Source organism: Vombatus ursinus, unplaced genomic scaffold (assembly GCF_900497805.2).
Source record: "Vombatus ursinus unplaced genomic scaffold, bare-nosed wombat genome assembly UNPS02014832.1, whole genome shotgun sequence".
Taxonomy (NCBI): Eukaryota; Metazoa; Chordata; class Mammalia; order Diprotodontia; family Vombatidae; genus Vombatus; species Vombatus ursinus.
The window spans coordinates 13,404,993-13,424,965 of NW_020954610.1; the positions used below are offsets into that span (position 1 = coordinate 13,404,993).

General features: G+C 38.0%; 1 protein-coding gene across 2 annotated transcripts in view; it reads right to left on the minus strand.

Moving 5' to 3' along the window:
• The window catches only part of LOC114025897 (transmembrane protein 245-like), an 85,140-nt gene extending 68,407 nt beyond the window's left edge, over positions 1–16,733 (minus strand). For both annotated transcript variants that reach the window (XM_027839411.1, XM_027839412.1), the window contains exons 1-4: positions 16,023–16,733; positions 9,729–9,846; positions 8,618–8,719; positions 1,559–1,678 (exon numbers count right to left, since the gene is read on the minus strand). In XM_027839411.1, the coding sequence (XP_027695212.1) occupies positions 1,559–1,678; positions 8,618–8,719; positions 9,729–9,846; positions 16,023–16,718 (1,036 nt within the window). In that variant the 5' untranslated portion in view covers positions 16,719–16,733. The remainder of the gene's footprint in view (positions 1–1,558; positions 1,679–8,617; positions 8,720–9,728; positions 9,847–16,022) is intronic.
• Between the last annotated feature and the right edge of the window lie 3,240 nt (positions 16,734–19,973).

Consider the following 19,973-nt stretch of genomic DNA (forward strand, 5'->3'; position numbering starts at 1 on the left):
CGTCACACCACTTAAAAGGTAAACAAAGCAGCAATGTATTCCCCAGTGGCATACAAATAATCTTTGTGCACTGAGAGCCACAAGCCTAGAATTCTCATTGCATGTGCATTGTCAGTATTCAATTTTAACATATATCATGAGTATTCCATGCATCCTTATCTTGCACCAAAGACAGTTTAGTAATAAATGATTTTTAAGTAATACCAGCACAATTTTTAAAGCTTCACATAATGGTCACACGCCACCTTTTTTGCAAAAATTTGCCATAAAATCTGTGCTGAATATGCAGTGAAATACTGTAAGTCTGCCAGAGGGAGTGAAGGGAAGTGGGATTACAAAATAGGGATCAGTGGGAAGGATCATAGGATCATGGTTTCTAAAAAGCCTCTAATCAAACCCTCTCCTTTTACAGATGAGAAAACTATGGACCAAGACCAAGAATTGTGCCCAGTCAAATGGGTGTCAGAAGATGGTTGGTGGATCAGGCAGACAACCTGAACTGGGAACAGCAATGGTGTTTCTTCTGCTATACTTACCACCCAAGGTACTTTCCCTTTACTCTATGTCTTTTAATGATGAACCTTTTCTTCTACCATCAAAGAGTCAGCTGTGTACACTCTGGGGTCAGAGCTGGCCTGGCCCTATACAGCCCTCAGGCAAGCACTTTCTGCTGGTGCTCTGATGGCCATAACCAGCTCTCCTACTGTCGCCAAACTCTAATCCCCATCATAAGTAGTTAGGCCTAGACTACAGAGAAAAATACAACAAGAAGAATAGGGAGAGTTCTGGACAGAAGAACTAGTATATGCCTGTCTAAGTTGAGGGAGCAGAAACTAAAGCCAGGTATTGGCAAAGCTCCTACTGAACCACTGGGGAAACTCACTGGAGTCAAGTATCAACCAAATCACTTGCTGCACAGAAGTATCAACAGTGAGATCCCCTTCTCCACTCTAAAAGAAAAACAGGGAAAAGGAAGACATCCATAAAAGATGATTAGAGTGAGTGGAGATGGAAGAAAGGGAAAAAATAAGGCAAAAAATCAAAAATAGATCAAAAGGAGTAAAGAAAAAAAAAGAAATGGGTTAAGGAAGGGAAAAAAGAGTAGAGGTACAGGGAATCCAAAGGAGATGAAGAATAATAGAACAGAATAGGAAAAAAAAATTACAGGTGAGAGGAAAAAAACCCTGAGACATAAAGAAGAAATCAAGAAAACTTCAGAAATAATTTATTTATTAAGTATCCTTTTAACAAGGCAAAATAAAAAGGGAAAAGAGCAAAGAAAAAAAAAGAAAAAGAGCAAAGGAGAAAAAAAGGAAAAGAAGGAAAAAAAAAAGGGAGGGTAGGCAACCAGATAAAAATGTAAACATAGAACAAAAGAAAAAGTATATAAGGTTAAAAAAAAATACACACACACACACACATAAGATTAGGACTAAGAAGAAAGGAGAAAATTTTTAAAATGGAGTAGTAACAAAAAAGTCAAGAAGTTTTATAAACCTCACATACATGATCATAAGATGTTATAATTTTATGTTATATTCTTACACAGTTCAGTCACCTGTGGGTTGTTGTGTTGAATTATGCTCTTCTTGTCCTAGCTCGTACCCTGTGATGGATATGGCAAATGTGGCCAGTGTAGAAGCAGCAATAGAAATCACCTGACCAGGTAATTCTGTTCCTATAAAATAAATACATTTCTTCAAAAAAAGGAAAGGTTGTTTTAAATTAGAAATACTTTCAATTTGTTTCTACAGCTTTAAATTAAACTTTACACCAAAACAATGGATATTATTAATATGTAAATTCCAATAGAGGGCTTTAAGATTTTACACATCACCAAAGTATTTATAAATAAGCAAAAAAAAAACCCCGTTGAAAATACAATAAAATATTGCTATGTTTTACTTTATGTGGATTTCACACTAAGATATATTGAACAAATGGCATCAAGTCTTAATGACATGCTATCCTATTAGGTGTTAACAACATTACTTCAGCCCATATCCCTCCTGGCTCAAAGTCTAGCATGATTTTGACCACAAGGCCAGAAACCAAGAGATGACCATCAAATTATAAAGTCAATCTCAGAGAAACGTCTGCACTCAAGTGATGGTGAAGCCATAAAGAAAACCAGTATATCAGAGATGGAAAGAGAAGCCAGCCCCCTGTTCCAGGCCCCATTTTGTCAGTGTTATCTAATTTGTACCTCTGTTACAAAAGCTTTACTGTGCTTTTTTTCTTAACATTCAACCCCATTCCTGCTCCCTTTGCTTCATTCATTCTCTCTCTTGATTTATTAATTGTATTTCACATTGCTGTTAGTACCACCACAGAGTTGTGAAATCTCACTGCAACCAAACCTTATCATAATGCCAAAAAAACTTTGCTGAATTCCTTTTAGTCAATCATCCAAGACACATTCCTGTCTAAAGTAAAGTCGTAAACAATCTTGCTTCACAACTGACTGGAAACAACAGAAGATCTCTTTGTTGAAAGGTTTCTCTAGACTATGAGTCTAGAAGCACACCATAACAGTGTCAGATGCCTCACCAGCAAGAATAGCATTCTTAGGGCATTCTAATCTAATTTATTCAATCAACAAACACTGGTTAAGGCTTACGGTGTGTCAGACACTCTCTCCTTCAAGGAACTTACTTTCTAATAGAGAGGCAACATATAAAGAGATACACACAACATACATAAAGAGAAACTGAGGAATAAAGTATAATTAGATTGTACAAATAAACTACATATAAGATAAACCAGAAACTATCAATAGAGGAAAGGCACTAGAATTAAGGATGATCAGGAAAGGTTTCTTTTAGGAGATGAGATTTTAATTAAGATTTCTGAAGCCTCTTTTTCTTTTGTCAGAACACCTGATGCATATAGTTTTTAACGAAAGACCAAAGGGCTCACATTCTCTCAGAATTCCATTTGGACTTAATTTAAGGGTATCTATTGTCTAGTTAACTTGGTATTACTGATACCTTAATGTTTGACTATTTATTTGTGTACATGTTAGTGACTGTGGGCATGTAAACGAATGGCTAAATGGAGCACCTTCCAACTGGGATTAAATGGTTTGGGGTCTTAAAAGAACAAAAATCATAACGAAGAATAAGGTTCGAGAGATTGAAGAAAAGCACTAGATTCAAAAATGACTAAAGATATAAACTTCTCTGGGATCTGGGCAAAAACATTCTGCTCAAAGAATAACCTAGATTTAAGAGGACTTGAAAAGTGTTGTCTAGAGTTGTCTTGGAGGCAGCATATCGTGTTAGAAAAAGAATTATTAGACTTGGAATCAGGAAGCCCTAGGTTCAAATCCTCCCTCTGACATCTACTACTTGTGGCCTTCTAAGTCCTGGGGTGTGGCCTTTGGACTGAATCCTAGTTTTACAGAACAAATCCTTTTATTAAGGGGAATTTATTCTGTGAAGTTTGGATTCAGTCAAAGGGTAACACCTGAGGACCTAGAGGGCCACATGTCTGTAGGACATCCTTTCTTGTTTCCTCATCTCTAAGACAGGATGATGCTTATAATGCCCATCCCACAGGGTGGTTATAAGCTCAAATGAGAATGTATTTAAAGCATGTGACATACCTTTTAAGTGACATATAAAGGTCTGTTATTAATAACATCATTGTTACAAAGCAGGGAATCAATAAACACCAAAAAGCTCAACTCTGCATTTGCTTTATGAAACTATAAATAGTTTACTTTAAAAAAACCTGTGCTTATTTATTACTACTCAGAATAAAATAATTACTGTGACAGTCAGGAGAACTGACTTAAGACTGATGGTTTGCTGATGATTTACCATGGCAGGGGAGTAATGTGAAATAAAGAAGCTTATATTCCTACACCTGTAACAATCGCCTAAGCTTTTTTGTGACAGCAGCAAAGGGATGTCACTAATAGTCATGGGACTGTGGTACTATCGAGTTTATAACTAGGAAATTATGGGTTAAGGAAAGAAAATTCAGACAGAGTATCAGAAAATCAGTCTCTAATTTTGCCATGCCAAAATAAACTGTATTTTCTGTTTACATACTTGTCCTGTTACCACTGTTTTTCTAATGACAGAAATTCTGGAATTTCAAAACTTTAAAAATAGCTTGCTGGGATTCTGGGAAGATGGCAGAGTAGGTCAAAAAACTTTTGGCTCACTAAATTTTTCCACAAAAAAAGACAGAACATCACCTCAGAAAGAATGTAGGGTAGCAGAAATAAACAAGTGGGGGTAAAGCAAATGTCCTCCTAAGACACTATGAGAAAACCCTAGCAAAGACCCAGGGGCTCCGGGGGCAGAGATTTGGTCTGAGTGAAGTGCAAACACCTCCAGGCATACTCTGCAGAACAAATAAGCTCTAGGGGCATCTAGGGTTGGGAGGCAGCCTCAGCCTTAGAAACATTCATCTCATAGACAGTATGTACACACAGTGTGTGTGGTGTTTGTAAGGGGTGTGGCGGAGGGCACTGTATGACAGCTGAGTAGAACACTGAAGGAACTTTCACTATGGAGAGACCCAAGCACAGCTGTGTTGACCAGACTTGTCCTAGGCCGTGGCTGTAGGGAGAAGGAGCTAGCACATACCAGGTGAGTACAGTAGTAGAGGAGTGGGGACCCTGCTGGCTGTGGGCACCTGCAGGAGAACAAAGTCCCTGGTTTCAGTTTCAGGGCAGAGAGGACAGCTGTAGTTTGAAGCCAACAGAGGAACCGCAGGGAGCAAGATCATTTGCTAGGCAATGTGGTTGAAGGTCCTAGCTATGGCTTAGGAGTAGAGACAGGTGCCCAAGGTTGGGCCCCAGGACAGACTTCAGAAAATAACAGTAAGAAGAATCCGAGGCTTGGGGCATCATTCCCCATACCTCAGGACTGGAACTTGATTATACCTACAGCTGCTAAGAACAAAATAAAACAAAAAATAAATAAATAAAAATAAGTAAACAGAGGAGAAAGAAACCAACCATAGATAGCTGGGGATACTATGGGGATAGAGAAGATCTGGGTTCATATTCGGAGGAAGATAACAGAGCTAAAAAAAGCCACTCCTTTTTCAATGAGATACATCAAATGGTCCCAAGCACAAAAAGAGTTCTTGGAAGAACTTAAAAAGGACTTTAAAAATCAAATAAGAGAGATTGAGGAAAAATTAGGAAAAAAATAATAGCAATCCAAGCAAATCATGAAAAGAAAGTCAACCAACTTGAAAGAGAGAATCAAAAACTTAAGGAGAAAATAATTCCTTGGGCAAGAGGAAGTTAATGACATTCTAAAACACCAAGAAAAAAACAAAACAAAATCAAAAGAATGAAAAAATAGAAGAGAAAGTAAAACATCTCATCAGAAAAACAACTGATCTGGAGAACACATTAAGGGGAAATAATGTAAGAATAGTTGGACTACCTGAAAATTATGATTAAAAAAAAGAATCTTGGTATAATATTACAAGAAATTATCAAGGAAAACTGCCCTGAAGTTCTTGAACAAGAATTCAAAGAAGAAATAGAAAAAAAAATCCACCAGTCTCCACCTGAAAGAGATCCCAGAAGGAAAAATGGGGAAAGAAAAAAAAAAAAGGACATTTAACGAACTGAGACTTTCAGGTTTTCATGACAAAAACCTCAGGACTTAAGGGAAAACTGACATATAACATCCAGGAGAAATACAAGGTAAACATCAAAAACCAATTATAAAATACTGTCAAATTGTTTACTTCTTGAATGTGAAAATATTAGCAGTATTCTTATGACTCATTATTATTTGGGTAGTTAGAAAGAAAAGTTTGGGATGAGCTGACAGGATGTTCTAAAAAAAGAAAATTGTAGGGAAAGATAAAAAGGAGTATATATCTCATACAAATGAGGCGTAAAAGGAAAACTTCACACAGAAGAAGCCAGAAGAGGGGAGGATGGGTAGTGCTGGAACCTTACTCTCATCTGGAATGGGTTAAAGCAGGAACAACAGACAGACACAGACACACACACAGACACACAGACACACACACACACAATGGTATAAAAGTCTTCTAAATTCAGAAAGAAACAAGAGGGCAAGGGGATAGGGTTGGGGGAGAGGATAAGAGAGGAACTTTTGGAGGGGTGGGTAGGTTAAGAAATAGGAGGGCAAGGTAGCGGGTAGAAATAAAGCAGAGGAGTGAGTAGGGATAGGACAAATAGGGTGAGAAGGATAGTGAAGAAAAATAGGAAGGAGAAAAACACACAAGTAATTGTAACTTAGAATGTGAATGGGATGAATTTACCCATAAAACGGTAACAGCAGATTAAAAATTTGAATTCAATATATTGCTTTCAGGAACCACTATAAAAATGAGAGATAACACACAAAGATAAAATAAAGCACAAGAGTAGAACTTATTAGGTAAAAATAACAAGAGTAGCAATCACGCTCTCAGACAAAGTTAAAGTTAAAAGAGATTTAATCAAAGGAAAAAAAAAGAGAAACTATACTATATGTCAGCAATATTACTCAATATTGTTTTACACCATTTAAAATAACTAGACAGTATAAAATACCTGAGCGTATACTTGCCAAAACAGACACAGGAATTATATGAACATAAACACAAAACACTTTATATAAATAAAGTCAGATCTAAATAACTGAAGTAACATTTATTGTTCATGGGTAGGTAAAGTCAATATAACTTTAAAAAAAACAATTTTACCTAACTATTTATTCAATGTCATCCCAATTAAATTACTAAAAAATTATCTGAGTTAGAAAAAAATAGTAACAAAGTTTATTTGGAAGAATAAAAGGTTAGGAACTTCAAAGAAATCAAGGAAAAAAGATGTAAAGGAAGTAGATTCAGCAGTATCAGATCTTAAACTATATTAGAAGGTAAGGGCATTGTTGAAGTGTAAAATGGATAATTTCGATTATTCTAAGTTAAAATTTTCTTGTATAAATAAAACCTATGTAGCTAAGAATAACAGGAATGCAGAAAATTAGGAAAAAACTTCCACAGACAATCTCTCAGATAGGATGGTACTGGGTTGGAATATTGCCGTGGAAATGATTAGCTGGTTGATTTAGAAAAACATGGAAAGACTTGGACTGATGAAGGAAGATGCTATCCACCTTCAGAGAAACAGATGACAAGTGGAAATAAGCATAGTATGGTCTTATATATGTGTATGAGTATATATGTATATATATATGTGTATGTTTATAGATATCTATGTATATGTATATATATCCATGCTTAACTGTAGTCTTCTTTAGGATAGGAGAGGGAGGGGAGGGAAAAAGTAAAAAGTATACAGCACAGAACAAAAGAAAATCTACAAGGACGAAAGAAAAGCTGGGCAGCTTTGAAAATAATGTGCAGTATTTGTTATACAGGTTTTCTTGAAATGGAAATTTATTGTATTATAGTGAATTCTCTCTTATGTTCTGCTGTGTATATGGCAATAGTTTTCTTTTCTTATTTTGTATTTCAGTCTAAAATAAATAAATTTGCAAAAAAAAAAAAAAGTTTGCTGCTTCATTTTAGCTATCTAGCCCAATCCCTTGGTCACAGTAGGCCTTTTTCTGAATTGCATCTTATATCCAATAAATTTTTTTCTGTATAATTATTTAGGTCAGGACATAGAGTAAATAAAGCGTATGGATTTTATGACAACTATTCACTGGTTAAGTACCTAAAAAGTCTATTTCTGGTCCAAGATCTAAAGAAAGGTCTCATATATATGAAAATATTTATGGCAGTACTTTTTGTAATATTAAGGAATTAGAAACAAAACAGATATGTGTTAACTGGGGAATGGCTAAACAAATTTGTAGTTCATGAATGTAATGGAATATGGCTACTCCATAAAAAATAATGAATATGAAGACTACAGAGAAAGTGAGAAAGATTTAAATTACTTGATGCAAAGCAAGTAAGGAGAACCAGGAAAACAATATACACAATGACAAGACCAAAAATGCCCTTGAAATTGAATAATGTGTAATTCTAATGATCAAGGTTAGTCCCACAGAAACAATGAGAAAATGATGGCTTCTGAAGTCCCTTCTATGATTCTATGACCTCTCTCTTTCCCTTCCTTGCTGAACTGGGAGACTGTCAGTGTAGAGCACTGCACACATACTGTCAGACTCAGTTGATCAGTGGGTGGGTTTTGATGAATGGTTTTTCCCCTTTTTTCATTTGTTACATGGGATTGCTGTCCTTGGGGGGAAGGGATATACTCCCTCATAAAAGTGACATAAACATCAAAGATGGCAATAAATTTTAAAAATTAAACTAAATTAAAACTTGTTTCAGAGATCATAGTTAGCTGCATTCCAAATGGTTTGTTGTAAGTCTGAACTCCAAAGTAAAAGTATTTCTGACCCTTCATAAATGGTTGCTCTTCCTAGCAAGCACAACTTTTATGAACACAGATAGAATGCTTTAGAAAGATAATTCTTTAAACCTAATTCCTCAAAGAACTTGTATCATTACCAATATAAAACTTTTAAAAATATAATTTTTGAACAGAAAATAGGGCAAGTTTTTTTTGTTTTACTACAATTTGTTTGGCATTTAATCTCCAGGATACTTCTTGGAATACTACTATTAATAAAATAAAAGTTCTTACCGGAGGAGACTTTTTCATTCTGCTTTTCATAAAGAGTACCCACAGACATCAGAAAAACTATGACAAGGAATACTGGAATCTTCCAGGAGCCAGCCAGAGATGCTGAAAATAAATGGTAAACAAGTCTAAGCCCTCTAAAACAATGTAACGACTTGAATGCACAGTTATTATATGTGTGTGTGTGCTGTGTGTGTATATAATTGAAACATTTAAAACTCTACACTATAGACTAGGTTTTGGAGGGAAAAAAAGTAAACAGTGTGCTTCTGTGTGAAATACTCTCATCCAGCTCTGGAAATGCAGATCCAAGCCAGAGCTTTCCCAAGCTGCTGGTCACGACTCTAGGAGACTCTGACTGAGCAAACCCAGAAGAGGTTACCCCCTAGTACATTTTAAAGGATTCTAATCCTTCGGTGATAAAAAGCCTTTCTATGTCAGGGCCAAAATGCTAACCATCTGTGTCAAAGCTTCTATTTGTCCCTTCAAAGATGGGGCCTGGCTGGATTTCCTAGGACTTCAGATGAGCTCACAATATTCTGAATTTCCAGAAAAGGGTGAGGGCATAGATAATAAACTAGAATATTCCTCTCTTTAATGTATAAAGTTTAGATACTAAGGGGTTGCCAGGGTACAGATCTGTTTCTTCTCCTCAATCTCCCAAATTCAACATGGTCAAATAAAAAACCAAAGGGCTACTGGAATAAATTCTCCAAGAAATAAGCAAGAACACGGAAGTCATACTTTGAAGATTATGGGGTGAGAGTAGGAAAGGTAATCTTGAACACTATTAAAAAACACTGACCAAAGGTGTCTCACAGAAAAACAGAAAAAATGACCTGGTAAAGCAATATATTTTTCTAAAAAATATTTTAAATATTGTGCTGTTTTAGGTTATATGACTTTGTTTTTCAATTGCAAAAAAACAAAATTCTAAAAGCAAACATCTAACAAAATGAAAAGATGAAAAACTGAACATGTAGCATTTAGTCAGAAGTTAAAGTTTCTAAAAATCTAATAGGATTTTTAATAAATCTAAATTTTTAAATAAATCTAGAAATATCTACTTTACTTTACATGGCACACCTCTTCGTATCAAAAACAAGTGACCCACCTAAATGGAAAAGTAATATAATCCAGACAGGAATTGAAACTGCTCTCAAGTAGCGTTCAGTACTTGGATTCCACTTGAATAAAACAGCCAACACATAGCCAACTACCAACGTCCAGATCTTTAGGAATAAATGAACAGAAAATATAAGGTTGAAAAAACATGGATATGTAAATAAACACAAACATACCTTCATTATACAAAACTTCCAAGCATTTGTATTTTAAAACCGCTATTGTAGTAGTTCTCTACTATACATATTAGGTTGTTAAGATGAAGAAAGCAGTTTTAGGAAAGTTCTTACATCTTCTCTTATTTTAAAAAAAATAAAAAATCATCCTTTTGGTTGAAAATTGTCAGATGTTCAAAAATGTAAATTTAGCAGCTTCACATTAAAGGCGGTGAGGGTTTGGAATATGATATAGCAAAGGAGCTACAATTACAACCAAGAATCACCTACACAACAAAACTAAGTGTATAATCCTTCAAGTGAAAAAACTATATATTTAGTAAAATAGAGGACTTTCAAACACTCCTAATGAAAAGACCAGCACTTGGCAAAGAATTGGAAATTGAGAGGATGCCCATCAATTGGGGAATGGCTGAGCAAGTTGTGGTATATGAATGTGATGGAATATGATTGTGCTATAAGAAATGACGAACAGGCTGACTTCAGAAAAACCTGGAAAGACTTGTATGGTCTGATGCTGAGTGAAGTGAGCAGAAACAAGAGAACGCTGTACACAATAACAGCCACGTTGCATGATGACTAATATTGATAAACTTAACCCTTACTGGCAATACAAGGATCTAAGACATCTCCAGAGGCCTTGTGATGGAAAATGCTATCCACACCTAAAGAAAGAACTATGGAAGCCGAATTGCTAATTTTTTTCTCTTCTGTTGAGTTGTGTTTCCTCTTTCTCATGGTTCTTCCTATTGGTTTTAATTTCTACTTACAACATCACTAATGTGAAAATATGTTTAATATGAATGTAAATGTATAGCCTATATCAGATTATGTGCCATCTTGGGGAGGGTGGTGGGGAGGAAGGGGGAGAAAAATTTTAAACTCAAAAGCATATGGAAGTGATTATTGATAAATCAAAATAAATTAATTTAAAAAGTTAAAAAAAAAGACCAGCACTGAATAAAAAAATTGACACTCAGACAACTCAAGAAAAGCAGAAAATGATAAATGTGAAAGAATAACCATAAGGGACTCAATAAAGTTATTTTTTTATATGCCTATATGTGGGGATGATATATACAATTCCTAAGAACTTTATCATTATTACGGCAGTTAAAAAGGAGTTTACATAGAACAAAGCATGGGTATGAGTCAATTTTGTGGGAATGATCTCCAAAAAAAATGAAGGGGTAAGAAAGAGGGATGCACTGGGAGAAGAGGTGGGGAAAATTTTCTCACCTAAAAGAGATGTGCAAGGAAGAGCTTTTACAGAGAAAGAGAAAATGGGGGAAGCAGGTAGGCAATGCTCAAATCATACTCTCACAGGAATGTGTTCAAAGAAAAAAGACTATATTTACACATAGAAATGTAACTTACCCAACAGGGAAATAGAAGGGGAAGAGGATAAGAGGAAGAAGGGGATGATAAGAGAGGGCAAATTAAGGGAGGCAGTGATTAGAAGTAAAACAGAGTTTTGAGGATGGATGAGAGAGAGAAAGAGAGAAAGAAAGAAAGAAAGAGAGAGAGACAGAAGATAACGGGATGGAGGGAAATATATAGTTAGTAATCATAACTGTGAATGTGGATGGGATGAGTTCACCCATATAACAGAAAGGGACAGCAGAATGGATTAGAAATCAGAATCCAACAATTGGTTGTTTATAAGAGACACACTTGAAACAGAAAGACACACACAGAATTAAAATGAAGGGCTGGAACAAAATTTAATATGCTTCAGCTTGGGTAAAAAAGGCAGGGGTAGAAATCATAACCTCAGACAAAGAAAAAGCAAAAATAGACATAATTAGTAGAGATAATCAGGGAAACTATAAGATGCTAAAAGGTACCATAGATAATGAAGTAATATCAAAAAATTTTCCAGCAAGTTTCTCTGATAAACGCCTCATTTCTCAAATATTTAGGAGACTGAGTCAAATTTATAAAAATAGTAGCCACTCCACAATTGATAAACAGTCAAGGGATATGAACAAACAGTTTTCAGAAGAAGAACTCATAGCTATCTATAGTCATAGGAAAAAATGCTCTAAATCACTACTCCTTAGAGAAAGGCAAATTAAAACACAACTATCAGAAATGATAGAAATGCTGAAGGGGATGAGGGAAAAACAGGTACATTAATGAACTGCTAGTTGAGTAGTAAAATAGAGAAACCATGTACAAAAGTATTTGTGGCAGCTCTTTTTGTGGTGGCAAAGAATTGGAAATCAAGGGGATGTCAATCGATTGGGGGATGGCTGAACAAGTTGTGGTATGTGATTGTGATGGAGTATTACTGTGTTATTAGAAATGAGAAGGGGGGTGGTTTCAGAAAAAACATGGGAACACCTATATGAACAAAGTAAAGTGAGAAGAACTGGGAGATCACTGTGTACAGTAATAGCAATATTGTAACGATGATCAACTGTGAAAGACTTGGCTGCTCTGATTAATACAATGATCCAAGACAATTTCAAAGGATTCATGATGAAAAAATGCTATTGACCTTCAGAGAAAGAACTAATGAATTCTGAGTGCAAACAATATAATTTTCTTAACTTTCTTTATTTTTCTTGCTTTTTGGGGGAAATACGGCTAATATGGAAATATGTTTGACATGATATCACATATATAATCGACAGTATATTGCTTGTCTTCTCAGTGAGTATGAGAGGGAGGCAGAGAATTTGAAACTCAAAATTTAAAAACAAAAGAATGCAAAAAATAAATAATAATTATTATTTTTTAAAGCAAGAGGTCTTTAAGTGATCAAAAAGTTCTAGGCAAAAAGTCAACTTCTATACAGATCTCCATGGTAGACTATCAAAATTCTAAATGAAAAAGGACTCTGTGGTACAGAATAATATGATTAGGGCAAAAGAAAGATAAAAAATCCTGGCGTTCAAAGCCTGATTAAAATTTAACTACCTATCTTTCGCTTTAGTTCTACTGTATCTACTTACAATCTACCTCCAAGTTTCACTCAGTTTATCCTGGCCATCCAAAGCAGTTGACCTATCTGATCTTAGTGTTTCTAATTCTCATCCCACTTACGAATAGCATCTCAATTCTGGTTCTTTTGAGACACTGAGTACCTTCAACGAAAATCTGCATACTGACTTATTTCTAGTTTTTCCTACTAACATCTCACAAATGCTTCTATCCAGGTCTCTACCTAACTCCCTTTGGGGATACTGACATTGATTGTTTAACTGATCTCATTTCAAGATATATATGTGGGATGCTACTGCTAACAAGAATACATTCAAGAGTTCATATACAAGGAGGAAAGGGCTTGTTCTCCCGACATTCTTGAGTTATTCTTCTCTACCAAGTGTCTGACACTACTCATATGAATGCTCTCATTTTTTATTAAACATTCACACATTTATTAAATTTATTTTTACAATGAACAGAGCCATTTGTGTTATCTTTTCTGTTATTTCTAGGTTTGGTGTCATTCACTTGAAAACCACATTCAGAGGCCAGAGGAAGGGCTTCTAAATGAATTGTACATAGTTATCTTCCTTAAACACACTACCATAAGTCTGACACAGAAACTATTTTTCTGCCCATTTCCTCTGATTCCTAATTCCAAATGCTGAGAATTTTTATTAGATATTATATGGTGGTATCCTAGGCCACTTCACAGGGAGTAAGCAACCTTACAGTCCAAGTTTATTAAGCTTTCCCCCCAACTTTAGGTCCCCATCAACACCTTAGAAATACAAATTTACTTAATAATTTAGTACTAGATATGTGAAAAGGTATAGGAATTTGGAAAGAATCTAGGATGTTCCTAAAAGTTAGTGGGGTTAAAAAATAGATTCTTTGATACACATATATTCTATCATCATTAGCCTCTGTTTCCTAGAAGTAGGGAAAAGGCAAAAAAAATCTGGTTTATCAAGGGTTTTCTGTATTGACGATTTATTTCAGAATTTCTCTGCCAGAAGAACTTTAATCACTGACTTTCAGATTATGTTAAGAGTGGATATATTTTGAAACCTCTTTCCCAGTTACTCTATGGCAAATTTTAAAAAATAATGTAAACTCTTTAGTTTTTTTGTTTTTGTTGTTGTTCAGTTGTGACCAACCTTTCATGACCCCATTTGAAATTTTCTTGGCAAAGATACCGGAATTGTTTGCCATTTTCCTCTCCAGCTCATTTTACATATGAGGAAATGGAGGCAAACAAAGGTGAGTTGCCTAGGTTCACACAGCTACTAAGTATCTGAGGCCAGTCAGATCTTTCTGACTTCAGGCCCTGTGCTCTATCCACTGCACCACCTAGCTGCCCAAACTCTTAAGTATTACTAGTTTATTTAATGAATATTCTCAATTCATAAATTTCATTCTAAGTCTAACTGACCTATGAAATATGTAATTTTAAAAATTCCAAGGAGATTTAGGCAAGATTAATGTACTTAGAATTTTGTCAGACAGCCGAGTGAAAGCCTCCTATATCACACATTTAACAACCAGCAATAATTCAACAGTAATTTTAAAATGATGTTAATGCTTAAGTCCCTCTCCCAACTTCATCCCCACTTCCACCTCTTGGAATTCCTGGCTTCCCTCAAATGCATAGCTCAGGTACCACCTCCTATACCAGAATGTTCCAATATCCCCAGAGGAAATTACTGTATTCTGTATATACTTCCTAGTTACTTTTATGTTTTTCTTTCTCTTTGCCCTCCTCAACAACCCCCCTTTCCCAATAGAATGGAAACTCCATGCAAGAGGAGGCTGTTAAGTTTTGCCTCTGTATCCCCTAAATGTCTGTAATAACACTCAATGAAATTCTATAATTAGGGGGAAGAAAAATAAGTACAATTATTAACATTAACACACACAAGTGTGAAGAGGAAAACTTGGACCAAGATAACTAGATTCACCCCTCCCCCTCATCCTCACATGTCAAGATCTGAGATCACCATCGGAGAAGATCATTGACCGAGTGCTGGAAAGGTCCTCAGAAGCCACCAATTCCAACCCCTTATTTTACAGATGAGAAAACTGAGGCTCAAGGAGGTTCAGTAGCCTATCTAAAGTCACATAGATGGTTTAACTGTTATTATATATTTTTATCAATGATTCAGATAAAGGCTCAGATGGTATGGTCATCAAATTTACCCATGCTAAAAGCTGAGGAGAATAGAAAACCCAATGGATGACAGAGTCAGGATCCAAAAGGATCTTGACAGGCTACGCAGCTGCGGCTTTGAGGCCACATGTGGCCTTAGGTTCTTGGGTACAACCTTTTGACTGAATACAAGTTTTACAGAAGAAATCCTTTTATTAAGGGGATTTGTTCTGTGAAGTTTGGATTTGGTCAAAGGGACACACTTGAGAACCTAGAGGGCCACATCTGGCCTCATGGCTGCAGGTTCCCCACTCCAGGGCTACAGTATTGGGTCGAACCTAACAGATGAAATTCAATAGAGATTAATTTAAATTCTTGCCAAGAAAAGAATAAAAACAAAACAAAACAAAAATTTCACAAATATGAGATGGGGTAAGTTGGACAGCAATTGTTCAGATAGCTGTCTTCAAATATCTTAAGGATTGTCACACGAAGGAGGGATTAGGTTGTTTTAGCGGCGCCCCGCCCCGTGACAGAAGCAGGAGCAATGAGAAATGAGCAACAGGTGGGAGTTCAAAAGATGTAATTTCAGCTTCAAAGTCCGATGAGAAAAAAAACAAAAACTTTCCTAGGAATTAGAACTGTCCAAAAGCGGAATAGGCCTTCATAAGAGGCAGTCTAAAGATGTGAGTTCTAATCCAATATCAGACACTAGCAATTCAGACGCTGTCGGCCTCAGTTTCCTCATCTGCAAAATGGGGATAATAGGATAATTTTACAGGATAATAGGATAATAACCACGCAGCGTTGTCGTGATGATCAAATGAGCTCACACAAGTAAAAGTGCTTTGCAAACCTTTGAGTATTATCTAGCTATTATTATAAATTGGTCTTCCTTTGGAATCTGAAGCATGTTTTTTGAGGAGGGACTGCCAAAGAGGTCCAAAAGGTTTAAGAACCCTGTAGATCGGGGAGGGGACGGGGCGTGCCTCGACGTGCCTCGGCGGGCGCCCGGCGCACTCACCCACAGCGTGTTGAAGTAGTCCAGCCCCTGGCGGATGAGGGCGCAGGCGTAGGCCAGCAGCACCTGCACGCCCAGGTAGCTGCCCAGGTGGTAGAGGGCGTAGAGCAGGGGCGCGCCCGCGCCCAGCAGCAGCAGCAGGCGGCGGCGCCGCAGCACCTGCTCGCCCAGCGCCTCCACGCCGTAGTTGGCGAAGCAGAGCGGCAGCAGCAGGGCGGCCAGCACGATGGGTGTGTGCGCGCGGTGCAGGCGGCGCAGCCAGCGGCGGCCCAGGCGCGTCAGAGAGCTCTTGAAGGGATGCAGGAAAGTGCCGCACAGCACGGCCCACAGCAGCGGTCGCAGGAAAGCCTCGAGGATGAAGTACACGAGCACGGCGGCGCCGCAGCACAGGCACACGAACAGCACGGCGCCCGTGTTGTAGAAGGCCTGCTTGATGGGCTTGTCGAAACGCAGCGCCAGCCCGACCGGGGGGACCCCGCCCCCCGCCTCCCCAGGCGGGGGCGCGGGCGCCCTCGTTGGACCTTCCCGCAGCGGCAACGGTAGCGGCGGCGGATCCCGGGCCACTGCCCCTCGGCCCGCACCTCCGGGAGCCGGAGCTACGGCCGCCCCCGCCTCGCTGTCCTCTCCCCGCGGCGACAGCCGGGCAGGACTGGAAGAGCCCGAGGTCGCTCTTCCCACAGCGCCCAGGCTGTCAGCCATGGTGGCGCCGCCTCGCTCGCCGGCGGGGGAGCTATGAGGGGGTGCAGGAAACGGTATTGGCCGGACCACGGAGGGCGCGGGGGTTCATGGGACTTGTAGTTCTCCGGGCGCTGGGATTCTTGAGTGGGCCGGAATGAAACTACACCTCCCTAAAGGCACCTTGTATCTTGTGCCCTGGGGCTCCTTACCATCCTGCCTGCTGTCAGCTATTTACCCAGGGCAGCTGCCTTGCAAACATTGTGGAAGATCTAGTCTGCTGGTCTACCCTGGGGTCGCGATGAAAATACGGGCTGTGTGTTAATCCCGAGTAAATGACCTTTCACCCATTTTCTAAAATGAACAGTCGAATAGGTCGAGAATAACTGATTAGGCAACAGTTAAAAAGTAACAAAAATTTAAATTACGAATCCTTAAACAAAGGCAAAAATTAAAATTGAGGGTTTGTAAGCAAAGACTTCAGAAAGCACCGGTGTGGGAGTCGGAGGCTTGGCTAAGCCACTTAACAAACTTTTGTGACCTTCGACTAGTTGGTTCACCTTCTGGACTTCATTGCCCTCATTTATGAAATAAGAGGTTTGGAAAACAGGACTTAGAAGGTTCCAGCTCTGGAACTCACCAGCTTTTGATTCTAAAGCAAAACCAACAGCAACCGTGAACCCCAAATTCCTGACTGCCATGTTTAGGTATGAAATAAAATAATAGGTCTCTTAGACTGAGCCTCACTTCTCTCACTTCAGGGTCTACTCTGGTAAAGCTTCCTATGAGAAGACCAAAAGTAAACATCTGGCAGGGCAGCTAACTGCCTCATTCCTAGTCCTACTTGTTTTTACACATTCCAACACCAGAGGTCCCATAGTAAATCTTTACTCAAAGCAACAGCAGACTGCCCTGTCAATTGGTTTCTTTACTTTCTCTTTTCATAAATATACATATTATTCAAACAGCCTTTGTAGTGGGATGGGGATCCAGGAAAGGACTGCTGTGTTTGCAATTTTTTTTGCATATAATCATGACAAGATTTTTGAGGGGAAAATGAAGCTGTTTAGGGCCTCTCTAGGACTGTTTGTTCCACTAATTGTGCCTAAAGGAGGAGGAAGCAGGCATACAATGTTGTAAAGGGAATGTTGTAAAGGAAATAGAAGTCTAGGAAGAGTTAAGTGGGAGGAAACTCATTCTCTGAGTAGAATCTTGGAAGGTTCCAAGTATATCAGTAGAAAAGCTCTCTTCAAGGCTCAGATCAAATGCCTGTTCTGATTCTCCCCAGTTGTTAGTACCCTCCCTACCTTCCCAAAACTACTTAGCAGTTACTTGTGTATATTTTACATCCACCTCTCTGTGTACCTACCTGTGTGTGCATAGCACAGTGCCTGGCTGTGCATGTTGACTAGTTCACATGCTATTTTTACTCCCAATAAAATGTAAACTCCTTGAGGGTCAGAATGCCTTCGTACTTAACAAATGGTAGCGATGATATAGCACTTTTAGGTTTTCAAAGCTCTGTGTGTAGGCTGGCTCATTTGATCCTTACAACTACCCTATTTCCCATTTTACAGATAAAGAAACTGAGGCTGAGATAATGTTAAGTGGCTTGCTCAGGGTCATACAGCTAGTAAATGTCTGAGTTGGGATTTGAATTCAGGTCTTCCAAACTCAAGTTGAATTGTTGTTGAAAATTAGGATAATTTTATTTTTGTCCTCTTGAACTTTAATTTAAACTACTAGGAAACTTGGGGGGGAGGGAAGAAAATCAGAGGCAGTTTGGTATAGTGGAAAAAGTTCTGGCCTTGGACTCAAGACCAAGGGTTTGAATCTCAGCATTGATCTAATCAGAATCTGTATCTAATGATATAATGCAGATGTTTTGGGCCAGGCACTTCATACATTGTTTTCCAATTTGAATTAAGTGCTATTTGTTCATGGATCACCTTGGCCAAATAAACCTTCCTAATGGCCATCTTGTTGACAGTGAGCCACCCCATATTTAATGAGCCATAGCTATTACCACATTTGTAGCTTTATCGGGTTTTGTGGGGCCATTCAAAACTTGTGCTTCATTGGCATGAGAACCCAGGATCGCCTGCACATTCACAGTAAAGTACTGGAGTAGGATTTTTGTCACCCTGAATTGCCCGACATAATCAGTGTCTAGAGTATGAAGTTTTTTTCTTGTCCAGATGGATTAGAGACTTGTAGAAGATCCATACCAACTAATTTCCAACCATGCTACAAGCAAAGCAGAGCAACTATTTTTTATCCTTGGAATAAAAAGAAATATTTTATCAGTACTCTTAATACAGTGGACTGCAGGTAGATGGGTGCAGCATCCTGGGCATCTGTGGAATGACATTGTCATCATCATAGCCACCATTTATATAGCACTTTATGGTTTTCAAAGTGCTTTACAAATATTATCTCATTTTATCTTCCCAGCAACCCTGAGAGATGGACACTATTATTATTCCCATTTGACAGCTGAGAAAATAGAGGCAGACAGAACTCAAATGATATGCCCAGGGCCACACAGCTAGTAATTATCTGATTTGAATTCAGTTCTTACAGACTCCAGGTCCAGTCCTCTACCTGTTGTACCACCTATTTGCCTCATCAATGTCTTCATGACTCACGTGATCAATCAGTGTGGGAAGATGAATCAAAGACTACTCTATGAGAGCCAATCATGAGGTTTGTCTCCAACACAACCACACCAACTTAAAAAAATTAAAATTAATCAAATTTAATTAAAATTAAATAGCAAATAAAAGGGGTATTTCTATACACACACACACACAGTAGAATAGAAAAAGAAGATTGAACAAATGAAATGATATTTAAGTAAGCCACTTGGCACAGTGCCTGGCACATAGTAGGTACTTAATAAATGCTCGTTCCCTTCCCCTTCCCTCTACTTGGAAGTGTGAATCATGTATCACACACACACACACACACACACAATTAAACAATTTTTTTAAAAGCTATCCTGTTTGTCTGTTGTGATTGTATAAACTGGTTTCCTGATTCTGTTCACTCAACTCAAAATTAGTCCCCACATACTTATTCTTCACTATTTACAGCCTAACCTCGGAGGAAGCTCCCAACTTTATTTTTTCTGTGCCAATGATTGGTCAATTGGCATATTTCTAACCCTAACACAATTCAGACACCCACAGCCGTGACAATGTAGGTGCCATTGTGAAAATTACCTCCCCTCCCAGCATGCCCATTGAGAAAAAAAAAATAGTGATAGAAGTGCATGAT